The 14,156-nt window shown below is 37.2% G+C and overlaps 1 protein-coding gene across 1 annotated transcript in view; it reads left to right on the forward strand.

Moving 5' to 3' along the window:
* Positions 1 to 14,156, forward strand: part of LOC126091397 (GATOR complex protein MIOS) — a 234,303-nt gene that overhangs the window by 44,633 nt on the left and 175,514 nt on the right. Inside the window, exons 4-7 of the mRNA XM_049907059.1 lie at positions 815 to 1,084; positions 4,587 to 4,779; positions 6,454 to 6,650; positions 6,731 to 6,915. Coding sequence (XP_049763016.1) covers positions 815 to 1,084; positions 4,587 to 4,779; positions 6,454 to 6,650; positions 6,731 to 6,915 — 845 coding nt within the window. The remainder of the gene's footprint in view (positions 1 to 814; positions 1,085 to 4,586; positions 4,780 to 6,453; positions 6,651 to 6,730; positions 6,916 to 14,156) is intronic.

Genomic DNA, 14,156 nt, shown 5'->3' on the forward strand with positions numbered 1-14,156 from the left:
ATGTTCAGGTGGTTAGGTGTTCATCCTTTTTGTCATTCAGAGCCCACTGTGACTGTAACTAGTCTTATGTTTGGAGTTGAACATTTTCAGGCAGTGATAAGGGTAATATTTGTTTTAAATACTTGAGTAAGTAGAATCGTCACTGCACGACATCAGGAAAGAAAGTTTTTGATGTTTATAGCAACTCAAGGTGACACAACTTTTGCTGTATGTGATTGACTCTCTTTGTACATATAAATGAGGGAAAATTTGCAGGTATACACAAATCCAATTTTACTCAGTGTATGTTTGAACCTTAGCATATATTTTAAAATTTCATATTGGGATTTAGCATTGTTAGTAGCAAGATACCCAAATATTACATTGTAGCAAAATATTGTAGTGCCTAGCATTTTCAGTTTTGAGTAACACATTCATACTAAGTACAATTTACCTTTAACCACTCAGTCCAGATGTTACTTTAGAAATGCTCATTTTCAAAAGCTTGGTTGGTTTACCATTGGGAGTTGTAATTAATTGTGAAATTTCTGCAATGTAATATTTACTTTCTCAGTGATCTGCAAACTTAAAATCTGCTATACATTTTGAACTTTTCTGTTTCTTTACTTTTGGATAAAAACTGTAAATCCACAAACAGATATTATTGATGCAAATTAGTGGTTAAGTCGCAGAATTAAATAGCTTCTTTTGATGTGTTCTTTGTATTGTTAGCAAGCTTTATAAATATTTTTTGAATGGACGGATTGTATGCTTTCTGATGAAATGTATTATTACTTCACTGTTCCTCCATCTCACTATAATTTATTTTTTGCAGTCCCAAGACATTCAAGACAATGTAATGGTGTTGCTTGGAGTCCTGTGGATAGCAATTTACTTGCTGTTGGTTTAGACAAAAACAGAGCTGACCACTCATTGTTGGTTTGGGACTTAACCAGATGTCATTTGCAACAGCAGATGCCTGACAGTGTTCGGCCTTGTGCAGAACTAGGGCTGTCAGAGACAACTCACTCATTAGCCTGGTTACAGCCAAGAAATATTGTATTAGGAATGAACAGTAAACATTTGAAAGTATTTGACATCAGGGGTGAGTTCATTTGGTTTATATATATATATGTTCTTGGTATAGCTCTGAAGAATTTATATTGACATGTCTCATTTCAGATTCATTTTTAAAAACTCACTGCATTTAAAATTACAAACATTTTGTGCTATAAAATTACGAGGTGAAAGATCAGATGGCATGTAATTAAACTTCAGGTGCCAAAAGTCTGGATACTTGTGACAGACCTATAAAAAATACAGAAAACTAAAAGCTGTCTTAGGTTTGAGAGCTTTTATTTCCTTCTTTGGGTAGGGAAGAGGAACAGATTGAGGAAGGTGAGAAACAAGAGGTGCTTCACTCAGACCTCAACTTAAGAGGGAGCCATCTTTTGTGAATCATGTGTGTGTGTGTGTGTGTGTGTGTGTGTGTGTGTGTGTGTGTGAGGTCGGAGAAGGGGTCCGTGTTCATGTGCGTGCGTGATCTCGTGAAAATAAGTGATAGCCAGACGTTATAGTTTTCTCAAATGAATTATCCTTGGGTACACATATTTCACATTATCGTACAAATTGTGATGTTGCCCAAAAAGTGTCAGTGGAAGCTTGGAGGCTTGTGGGTGCCAGTGTACAAAAGCTCACACTGAACCTCCAGTTTTTGAAGCAATAGTTCCTTCATTAAGGGCTAAAGAGAAAGAAGGAAGAAACAAATTGTCAATCTTGACAGCATGTGAGTGGAAGAAGTTGCTTATAATTGTGGGACAAGTTGATACGATGCTAGGAGAAGGGAATGTAGACATCTTGGCTCCACTAAAATTATAGGATCCAACAACAAGTGGACTGCAGTTATTAGGACTAATAGCATTTTCTAAAGAGTGATAAAATACATGGTATTAACATTTTATTTATAGCGAACATATGACATAAGCCAGAGGACTTTTAGTGTAATTTAGTTTAAACTGTTACATGTTCCATGGATGATGTCATCATAGTATTGTAGATCATCTCAGGTTAGTCAACAGGTAGCTGTTTCAGTTGGTTCTGTGGCTACACAGATAACTCATGACATTGTCTGTAGACCAATTTAGCCCATGATCATGCTAAGTGAACTTCATTTTAGATTTAAAGTTACAGGAAAAAAATACAGTTACACTTGTACAGATAAAATGATGATAACAACAATATGAAAAGAATAGATTGCTATGCATGGCATGCAGACAGGCACAATGAAAAGGCTGCAGTTGCTGCATTGCACCTGTCTGTAGCTCAACACCTCCTCTGTGCAGTAAACGGCAATCTATCCTTTTCATGTTGTTGTTGGTTTGCCCTGGACTTTCCATTGTTTAAATTGTTAATGAAGTAGCTGTAATATTGTCTTCAAAGTTGTTGTTATCGTCTTTAGGCATTTCAGATCATTGGGTGAATGTGTAAAGAATATTACGGTTTTAAAGTTCACTGTATCCTATACTGTGCTGAGGTTGAGTAGTGTTTACTGTTTGTACCCACACTCACAGTAAATTGAATCAGACATACTAACCTGATAGTGTGTAGCTCATCATGTCAGACTTGCATCATGATGTTTACACCATGAGTCACCAAAACAATTAGGGAACCATCTTGATACGTGATCTGTGTTGTACTGTGACCTTGCTATCAGCATATGCTATGGCACATCAGTCCAGGCAAATTTTGAATTTTTGCTATGTGTCAAGTGGGGCTAGCATCACTTACACTAACCTCTGTGTCTTTTGATGTGCATTGAGTAGAGGTAGATATATGAAGTGGTTGCTTCTGTAATCCATTATGTAGAGCAGTTTCTGGATATATGGTTGTATTATGAGGCTTGCCTATTAAGTTTATACACCAAATGATCATGATGAAATGCAACATTTTTTTTTTTAAAAAAAAGTTGTTATTGTTAAAACAATGCTAGCTTGAAAAGTTTACTTATGGTCAGTGTGTAAAGAAACTGTTTTGTGAAAAGCTGTAAACTTTGTGTGAAGACATTAATTGGATGATTTTACATGATTTTTGTAAAGGCCTAGCTTAGCATCACTACCTTAAATCACTTTGTTCAACTTTTGGTAACCAGTTGTCAATGTTGTGTTTCTTCTAGTGATGAATTTTGTTAAGGTAAACCAAAATTAGTTATTGTTCCAAAAATCTGTGAGGCTGAGCACAACATGATTGAAGAGGATCAACATGTAACTTACTTGAGAGGGATGCCTCTTTAGGTATATCAAAGACTGCGGTATATTCTGTTTTTCATGAACATTTACCAGTGGAAAAAATTGTACACATCATCGATTTTGCAAAGTTGTGCCCAAGCTCAAACTCAGGCTTTTGTCAATTCGTGTAAGAAAATGCTCAAAAAATGTAACTGGGGAAATGAAAATTCTGTATACAGCATCCTAAGAGGAGATTGAACTTGGCTATATTCATACAAGCAGAAAATTATACTACAATCAATTGTTTGGTGTTCCAGGATCAGCCAAAACCACCAAACGTGGTTTGTTTGTGAAGCGCTCAGAAGAATATGATCACTTGTTTCTTTGTTACACTGGACATGTTGCAAACATTGTTTTAGAGGAGAATAGAACAGTTAAATGCATAGTGATATACAACAATTTTTATGCCACATATCACCAATGGTAGTAGGGAAGGGAAAACAACAAAAAACGTTGCATCATTCTTCATCGATACACCATATCAAAAAATTGGTTATTTGGAGGAGAAAAACATCAAATCAGAGTTTCATTGCCTATATTCATCTGTTTTATCACCTAATAGTTTCTTTTTTTCCATATGTCAGGTAAAAATGCATGGATAGTATCTCAAGAAGCTGTTGAATTCTTAAAAAATCACACGGTACCAACATCAGAGTGGAAAATATGTTTCCAGGATGGGTTCAGAAACTTGGAGAAGTGCATATATTTTATAGGCAATAATTCTGAGAAACAATTAAATGACTTCCACAAAAAATATTTTTATTTAATTGTTTATGTAGAAACTTAGAGGCAGCTTTTTGTATTAGTCTATGTAATAAATAATTAAAAATAATGTTTATTAAATTTAAACCGCCATGCTATTTAGTGTCCTCCAAATGACCAGCACACAGCCTTGCGCACAAATGGGTCAAGTATACTTACCCTGTAAACTGAATCATTTCACAGCATTTCAATAGAAGTTATACATGTGAACTATGGAACAGGCAAATGACTGACAAAATAACTAATATATTAAAATGATGTATTTAATGATGATGTGTCGTTTTGTATTAGCAACTGCACTAGAATTACTATAGCATCAGCAAGTTTTTGCAGCATTGGGTCAGAACAATAATTATCCTCTAGAATATAATATTCTTGTAGACTGTGGGGAAAGTATTATAACCAGACTCATATTTAAGGGCAAAGTTTTCACATGAACACTCCAAATATTAATTAAGTAATTCTTCTCTATTTATATAGTACCAGAGAGAAAATTAAAACTGTTTTTTTGGATATACATTGTGTTGAAATTGTGGCCATATGTGTGCTTCTATCTTGCAGATTCGAACAGAGCAGTGAACGCAACTAACACAAAAGCTGTGTTTGGTGTCTGTATTGATCCACACATGGAGAACCAGTTAGCATCATTTATTGAAAACCAGATATATATTTGGGACCTGAGAAACTTTGAGAAGCCTGTGCTCACACTAAATCAAGGGAAACCTGTCACAAAGATTTTATGGTGTCCTACCAGGTTTGTTGCTCTTGGTATCTGTAGGACTTACTTGGGCCTTATATTTACTACTCAGCACTAGTGCTTACATCTGAAAATGCTGGCCAAGTAAAGAAGATGGAATAGAGCTCTTTGTGCCGGTCTTATCACTAGCAAGTAATTTTTCAGTCAAAACATAGTAAATGGTACATAGAAATGTTTCTGCCTTGATAATTGCCTAGATTAGTTACGAGCTCATTTATGACATAGTAGAGACATGCTATTTGGTATATCTCTGTCTGAACAGACCTATATAGGCCCAACTGACCGACTGTTTGTCATCCTCTGCCAGTAGGCGTCACTGGATGCGGAATGCGAATGTGGAGGGACACATGGTCAGCACACCACTCTCGCAGCTGTTGTCAGTTTTTGTGACTGGAGCTGCCGCTTCACAAGTAGCTCCATTATTAACATCAAAAGGGCTGTGTGTACTCCATTTGCCAACAGCACACGGCAGACTCAGATGATCGTGCATCCAAGTGCTAACCCAGCGCTTAACTTCAGTGATCTGATGGTGTTGCCATTGTGGCAAGACCGTTAACTTATTTGGTATATGAGAGTATATAATTCATTAAATATTATATTTACTACCAGCATATCATGCCACATATTTTCAAACTGGATCAAAAACACAATTACGCGGTTCCCTTTGTTACAGTTTTATTTGTTTCAAGTGGTTCAAATGGCTCTAAGCACTATGGGACTTAACATCTGAGGTCATCAGTCCCCTAACTTAGAACTACTTAAACCTGACTAACCTAAGGACATCACACACATCCATGCCCGAGGCAGGATTCGAACCTGCGACCGTAGCAGCAGTGCGGTTCCGGACTGAAGTGCCTAAAACTGCTCTTCCACAGCGGCCGGTATTTCAAATGGTGTGGCTCTGTTGATTATTGGCGAAGTGCCAGAGTATGGATCCAAAGGTCTTGGGTTCAATCCCCAGTCATTTGTAGGGTTTTTATCTGCCTGTTTTCAATTCTGGCAAAGTTGGTTGCTACAAAGAATGTAGAGTTGTGTCGTGGTTCAGAATTCAGTTTAACTGTAGGTCTGTTGTAACTGGCTGGGTAAGTCAGTTCAAGGTCAAGGAAGGCAATGGCATACCACATGAAACACAACCATGCCTATTAAAGCACTGTATGCTCAAATCATTCTTCAGACTGATGACGACAGCTTTATTTTGTACTACTGTATGTCAAATGATGCATTTTATGTTGTTTATTTGCCTTTCTTGTGGGCAACTTTTTTAATACGATTTAGTTGAGCTCTCGATGTTTCTCCAGAAGAGTCTTGTTGGTTACTGTAGATGATTGTGTTATGTTGAATGTGAAATTGCTGTTATGATCATAGAAAGAAGGAGAATTTTTTGCTATCATTTTTCCAGTGTATTATTATTATTATTATTATTATTATTATTATTATTATTAACAGCAGCAACTGCTGTCAGTAATAGCACATTCAGCATTACATTGTATGTCCCAAGCAGTCTTAAATTTACTCATGGTAACATTCACAATGCTGTTCCACTTTGTAGAACTTAAAAATGTCAATGTAAGTTCTTTAAACAGTGTGATTGACTAGTTTTTGTCACTGTTGCTGTACACATATGGTACAGGAGACTTTCACCTATACATACATTTGTGCCATTGTCAACAGACGTAATCTTCTGGGGTCGTTGCTTAGAGATAGTTGCTCCATAAATCTGCATGATATTCGGCACACAGTTGTGGGAACTGATGAAGTGGAACCAACGCTCTTGGAGAGAAGTGTGCAGCCATGTAGTACACACAGCATAACATCATTTTCATGGCATCCGGCTTCCGAGAACAGATTAATTGCTATTGATGCTGTAGGTAAGAGAATTAACTTTGAACACTAGTGTACCATAAATATGTCTTAACATTTTGCATATATTAGCATTTTCCTTCTACAGGATCAATCAGGGACTATATTGTATCAGAAAGAATTACAGTGAACTGTTCTCCACGATTTGACCTAGTTTGGATTCATGGTGGTAGATCTCTGAAAAAACTCAATGAAAATTTTGCAGTTTATGGATTATGCAGTGATATTTCCACAACAATGAAGAAAAGAGCTATGAATGAATATGGGCTGAAGGTAAGCATTTAAATGATGGCCTATCAAATTTAACTGCTGCCACTTTTGGACTTTTCCGTGGATGCTTCTCATTCCCGAGTGTCACTTGTCCTTTCTTCTGTCCTGTTTCCATCTCCCTGCCTCCTTTCTCCTTTTTCCTTTCACCCACTCACCCACTCCATCAAACCCAACTCCTCACTCCAATTGGGCTGCAGTGCCATGGCAATGAAGCCGTGCATATTTTTGAGCTGTGAAGAGAGAATGATGAAGTATCAGATTACAAGATTAGTCATGAATAACTTGAGCACATCACATCGTTTAACTATTTAGGGGCAATATTGAGTTTTTCCCTTAAAATTCAAAGGTGTGAAGTTTTCTGTACCCTCTTCATCTGTAAATGAATAAACATGGTGGTAGTTAATTTTATGTGGGAGGTTGCACTTTGTAAATAATAGGCAGGTGGATATTTTTACATATGATATTATTTGTTGCTGTAAATATTAGTTTGTATTATTTGCTTGAGGTACTCTTTGGCAGTTGGAGTTCACCAGCAGATACCTTTACGTCACAGCTAGTACTGCATGGAGCTTCCAACACCTCGTGGACTGCTTAGGTGAATGTTGGAGTAGGCAATGTCAGGAGTCATCAATGAGGATGTTATTTGACAATGGATGTATGAATTCTTTTGTAAAATATCTGCAGATTGTTTTAGTGTGAATGAAATCTATACTCGTTTGAGACTTATGTATCCAACTAGTAATAAACGTGAATTGTTATCTGTAATAGTGGACGTTAGTTTCAGGACTCAAGATTGGAGAATAATTAATAAGTGATATATTTAGAAGGAAACCTATGCCAGTATTTTCATTGTAGGCACCCACATATCTTCTCCTGTGTGTGAAATATGAATCTGCCCTGAAGAATTTTGATTCAAAGAGTAACAGAGTAGACGAGATATGTTGACAAGAATTAGGCATTTAAAAGAGAAGAACCAAGTTATTGAAGAATACTTCATTTATGATTATTGTTACTCGAGATTGAAGCATTTTCACTGCTTTCATGTTAAATGTGTGTTATGAAGTAATGGTCGCGCACAACATCCTCATGTATGTGAGCACTGTCATACAGTTAACAAGGCTAGGCAACTACATGAAATAAAAGTAACAAAATGCTTTGAATACTAAATAGAAATGAAGATTGGGTTTTATATTTCATTGCTGAAGTGATTTAAGAAATTATTTTGATGTGATCTAGAAGTACAGCGGTTAAGTGATGTGAATTAAATCTGCGTAATATTTATACTACTATACAGAAGAGCTGATGTTTACTGAAAATGATAATAATTGTTTATTTAATGCATCAAAATGGTATTAAGTGCTACATATGGGAACTGGGTACAATTTTATAATGTTGATTATTAATTGCAAATAAGAAATGAAAGTGAGTTTAATAAGCAGCCCATTGTGAATAAATCAAGATGAAGAAAAATGCACTGTTACACATCATCTAACAACATTTGGCAACTAACAGAAAGTACAAAGAAGAGTTTTCATACATAGAAATAAATTTAAATTGTCCATTGAAAGTACATTAAAGGTTGCTTGTAGATAAACAAATGTAAGAAATTCCAGGATGGAATAAAGGCAATGTTATGAAAAGGAGAGATTGTTACTCACCATACAGAGGAGATGTTTAGTCACAGGCTGGCACAACAAAAAATAGCTTTACATTTAAGCTTTCAGCCAAAGGCCTCCTTCTAAAGTAGAAAACACATGTACACATGACCACTGTCTCTGGCAACTGGGGCCGCACTGCGAGTATCTGTGCAGAGACAGTGGAAAGAGAGAGAGAGCTGCGCTTGTGTGTGTGTGTGTGTGTGTGTGTGTGTGTGTGTGTGTGTTTGTTTTCTCGTCTCCTCTACGTTAAGTAGCAATCTACCTTTTCTATAATGTTATTGTAAACAGATGGAGAAGATTCACATGCTATAAAATTTTATTGAATGTAAGCTCAGTCTGCAAGAAGATTAGTTCAAGAAGACAATGACATTCTACACAGTACGTGTGCTCTATCAATTTAACAGTGATTGCCAGCGTGAATTTTGCAAGCAGTGGATTTTACACAATATGAACAGGTGGCATAGTCAGCAATCAACACACAGCATCTGTGAGCTATGGGTCATGCAGACGACAACCAGCAACAGTATCTAGGGGTGGACAACAACTGCAGACATTGGACAGGCACTGTCAACACTTCGTGTCCCAACTTGGAGTTCCCTCTATCAAAACTCTTAGGATGTTTAGTTCATTTAAGAAACAATTTACTGTGCAGTGGTTTCTTAATTGAAATTGATCTTGTCAGTCAATTTACTGAACTGGTTAGGTGAATATGAAATTATAAAGACGATTTATAACCAAAACCTTGTTCAGGAAATTTAGTTAATCATTGGACAATATAAGAAAAGTACTATTAGTGCTATTGTAGTTAATTCACAATACCAATTCTGTCATTTTTTGAATTAAAATTGTTTAGAACTTAACAAAATGGCTCTTTGGAAAGAGTTGTTCATTTTAAATCAACCAACAGAAGTGAATGAAAAAATTACTGAAATAGATGAAAAGCTTTCTGAATTAGATAATAGATTTTTGTGAATAGATAACATATTTTCTCAAATAGGTAACTAATTTTCCCAAATAGATAACACATTGAGACAAATTTTTAGTTACATCAAAGAATGGACAAATTGGAAAGGAGATTAGAATTCGGCATTTTAAGAGGTCTATGATTTTGATGATAATTTAGATTTAGTGGAAGAAAAGGTAGAAAAATGATGTTAAATATGCAGATAATATTAGTTCATACGAAGACAGTAACTGTTCTCGAAAGAACAGAATACTGTTGATGACCGTGCAGCTTTTCCCTGGAATAAATGATGACTAACTGAAACCCTCAGCTTCCGACAGGTGTTGTTGATATACCTCGATGTGGACAGCTGAAAATGTGTGCCCCAACCGGGGCTCGAACCCGGGATCTCCTGCTTACATGGCAGACACACTATCCATCTGAGCCACCGAGGACACAGATGAATAGCGCGACTACAGGGACTTATCCCTTGCATGCTTCCCGTGAGACTCACATTCCCAACTGTCCACAATTCTACATATGTAATTTACCTTATAGACATTTGCCCATTCACTCATTACTCGCGCACGCTTTGGCGATTCCCGTAAGAGTTTGGGCAACCTGTGCGCATTCGCACAGACGAAGGTCAATGGCTGGGTAGCCTTTAACTATATATACGAAGACAGTAACTGTTCTTGAAAGAACAGAATACTGTTGATGACCGTGCAGCTTTTCCCTGGAATAAATGATGACTGACTGAAACCCTCAGCTGCCGACAGGTGTTGTTGATATACCTCGATGTGGACAGCTGAAAATGTGTGCCCCAACCGGGGCTCGAACCCGGGATCTCCTGCTTACATGGCAGACACACTATCCATCTGAGCCACCGAGGACACAGATGAATAGCGCGACATCGAGGTATATCAACAACACCTGTCGGCAGCTGAGGGTTTCAGTTAGTCATAATTTATTCCAGGGAAAAGCTGCACGGTCGTCAGCAGTATCCCGTTCTTTCGAGAACAGTTACTGTCTTCGTATATATAGTTAAAGGCTACCCAGCCATTGACCTTCGTCCGTGCGAATGCGCACAGGTTGCCCAAACTCTTATGGGAATCGCCAAAGAGTGCGCGAGTAATGAGTGAATGGGCAAATGTCTATAAGGTACTTTACATATGTAGAATTGTGGACTGTTGGGAATGTGAGTCTCACGGGAAGCATGCAAGGGATAAGTCCCTGTAGTCGCGCTATTCATCTGTGTCCTCGGTGGCTCAGATGGATAGAGTGTCTGCCATGTAAGCAGGAGATCCCGGGTTCGACCCCTGGTCGGGGCACACATTTTCAGCTGTCCACATCGAGGTATATCAACAACACCTGTCGGCAGCTGAGGGTTTCAGTTAGTCATCAAATATTAGTTCAGTTCATTCTGTGCTAGTAAATGGGGAACAAACAATAGAAACTGAAAGTACTTATAGATTTACAAGCTAGTGTGATTTCCTGTGATAGTGGTGAAACTGCTCATAATGACAGTTTGATAGGTGAAACCATTATCTTTTGTTAATACTGTTAAGTTATTACATTCAGTTGCTATTGACAAATTGCTATCTTCAGTTATTGGTGAGGACTTAATCCCTTGTGTTATTACTGAGAATTTACCAGCCCCTTTTAGTACTGAGATTTTATTATAATCAGTTACTATTGAGAAATTACTACCTCCTGTTACTGCAAAAAAGCTGCTATCTTTTAATACTTAGAATTTACCATGATCTGATACTACTAATAAATTATCATTTTTGTTGCTAATGTTGGGCCGGCTGGAGTGGCCGAGCGGTTCTAGGCGCTACAGTCTGGAACCGTGCGACGGCTACGGTCGCAGGTTCGAATCCTGCCTCGGGCATGGATGTGTGTGTTGTCCTTAGGTTTTAGATATATTGTCCTTAGGTTAGTTAGGTTTAAGTAGTTCTAAATTCTAGGGGACTGATGACCTCAGAAGTTAAGTCCCATAGTGCTCAGAGCCATTTTGCTAATGTTGGAAAACTGACTTCAGTTGGTATTGAGAAGTTGCTACTGAAAATTTACTGCCTGCTGCTGTTAATGAGATGTTGCTGCTGTAAAACTCATGGTTGGAGCCTCATCATGTAGCTTTAAGGACAACAGACCCAGTGTACATTGTTCAAATATTAATACTTACTTCAGTATCAATTGTGTCAGACATGAGATAAGTAAGCAGTGAAGTGGTTCCTTCTTGTCTGGTCTAGTTGTACTAGGTAGTAAGTCTTGTAATTTATTTCTTGAGATTTTCTTGGTTCTTTTTGTAGTAGTAGTGTTGTCAGGAGCAGCGATCTTGATGCATTGCTTTGGTAGAAAAGATGTTGCTATTTTTTTACTTTGTAACAATGATGCTATTTTGTAAATATTTACTCTGGTCTTATTTAGATATTGACAAAATATAGAAACTGGCCCCAGGCAACACAGTTCATTGTTACATGTTGTTTTAATAGTTTTTAATATGCACTGCATGTGATGCATTACTAATGCACTGTTTATTCACATGCTATATAATGGACTGCAATGTTTATTTAAGATGGCCTGCATTAATATTCATTGAAATAATTTTATGATATTAAACTTTGTAGTCTTTACTGGCATGCACACCCAGAAATATGATGTAATTAACTATCAGAAAAAGTTCCGGCTAGCTCACATAAAATTTCACCAGAGATTGTATTATCAGCATTGTATTGAACTGTAAGTTAACGTACGACTGTCACTGTTAAGTAGTATCTCCGTGGTTTGTAGAAGACTGTTCACACCAAAAACTTCTTATAAAAAAACTTTTTACACTCTCACAGCCTGTTTAGTTGAAAGTCACTTCTTAATGAATTCTCATTTAATAAACAGGTAGTTAATATTTCTCTCTCCATAGTTTCAACTTTGAGAAGTAATTATTTTGTAGGATGAAATTAGGGCCAACTTCATGCAGGGATATCTTTGATTAAAGAACATACACTGTTTAAAATAAACTTTGTTGTACTTTCAGTACACAGCACAGATAAATAAAACTTTTACTGCAGTCTCAATTAAAATACCAGAAATCAAATTAATAACCATATATTAGCAACAAGAGTGAGCAACACGTGCAGCAAGCGAGAAAAAGAAGTGAGCTAACAAGTCATGCAGTAGCTTATGTAGACTGAAACAATCTACTACATGACATTCTTTTACTTTGTACTCATATAGACTACTTTGTATTTAAATAATATGTAACTTAACCCTTTGCACTCCGTAAGGCAGACACAGTGCGGCTCCGCGCGCTCTCATTTAAATCGCCGCCGCCTGGGCGGTAGTGCACCACAGAGATTTGTGTGGATCTCTTTGTGGAAACAATGTGGCCACTGGCCAACAGTTGGGGTATACATTAAAACAAAATGTGTGCTTTCATTCATATATTTATGTAAACTTTTACAGTACAAAACTTTCCATTGTGTGGTATTTTTTGAAACACTCTTCTGGGTGGAGAGCTGGGTTTCGTGAGCATGTTTCACAGTAATACACAGTTTCATGCCTGCCACATTCCTTTTTTCTGTCTGAGCACACTACACAATCCTTACGCTTGTTCCCAGGAAGCTTGTTGATAATGTGCAACTTTCCATTCAAGCGTTCCTCGTCATCAGAAGTTGAACGACGTCCTCGTTTCTGTCCTTGAGTTCTTTCTTCCGCAACTAATCCTCTTATAACACTTTTACGGAATGCTTTGTGAGACGGTATCATCAAGTTGTTTTTCTCACAGTGGTTCTTGTAGAGTAAATAGCTGTTTACAAGTGCTACCTCCAAAAGCCAGAAGTATAGTTTTCGCCACCACTTGAGACTTTTCATTAGAAAACCGTAACTGGAAATAAAATGGTCAGATCGATCTACTCCACCCATCTTTGAAGTATAATCAATAATCACATTTGGTTTCTTTATTTCTTCCCTTTCCTTTCTGTTTCTCCTTTCTATAAGTGACACTGAGTTATTGGCTTTTGTAGAAAGCATGAGAACTGTTCGTTTATCTTGCCATGCCAGAACCATCATTTTGTTGTTGGGGAGGCATTTTATTTTGTGCTTCCTTAGACGCAGAGCTCCTTTCTTGATTGCAGCTGGAAGGTTTTTGCAATTGGCCTGAATTGTTCTTGTGAGATGCATGTTCTTTTTCAACATCTCATTAGCTAATGTAACACTTGTATAAAAACGGTCAGTGTACAAATGATACCCTGATTGCCCTGTAGCATTTCTGATAGTAGCTAGCTGCTGAAGAACTATTCTCTCAGAAAATTTCAAGTGTGGACAAATCAATGACTCAGTTGTTACAGCTCCAAAATAGGGTATCAAACTGCAGATATAACCATTTGATGAATCCGACATTACATAAACTCTGAGTCCCCATTTTGTTGGTTTTTGAGGATTGTACATTTTGAATAATACACGACCCTTTGACAATACTGTAGATTCATCAGCAGCTAAATACTGATATGGTCGATAAATTTCGAGAAACATGCCAGACAAGTAATTCAGTACATTTGTCACTTTACTCAGACGTGACTGACTGTTGACATGTGTAGCACTCATCGGATTAGAAACTTGAAGTGCCCAGAAAATTTGCATAA

The sequence above is a fragment of the Schistocerca cancellata genome, chromosome 1, assembly GCF_023864275.1.
Source record: "Schistocerca cancellata isolate TAMUIC-IGC-003103 chromosome 1, iqSchCanc2.1, whole genome shotgun sequence".
NCBI classification, from domain to species: Eukaryota; Metazoa; Arthropoda; class Insecta; order Orthoptera; family Acrididae; genus Schistocerca; species Schistocerca cancellata.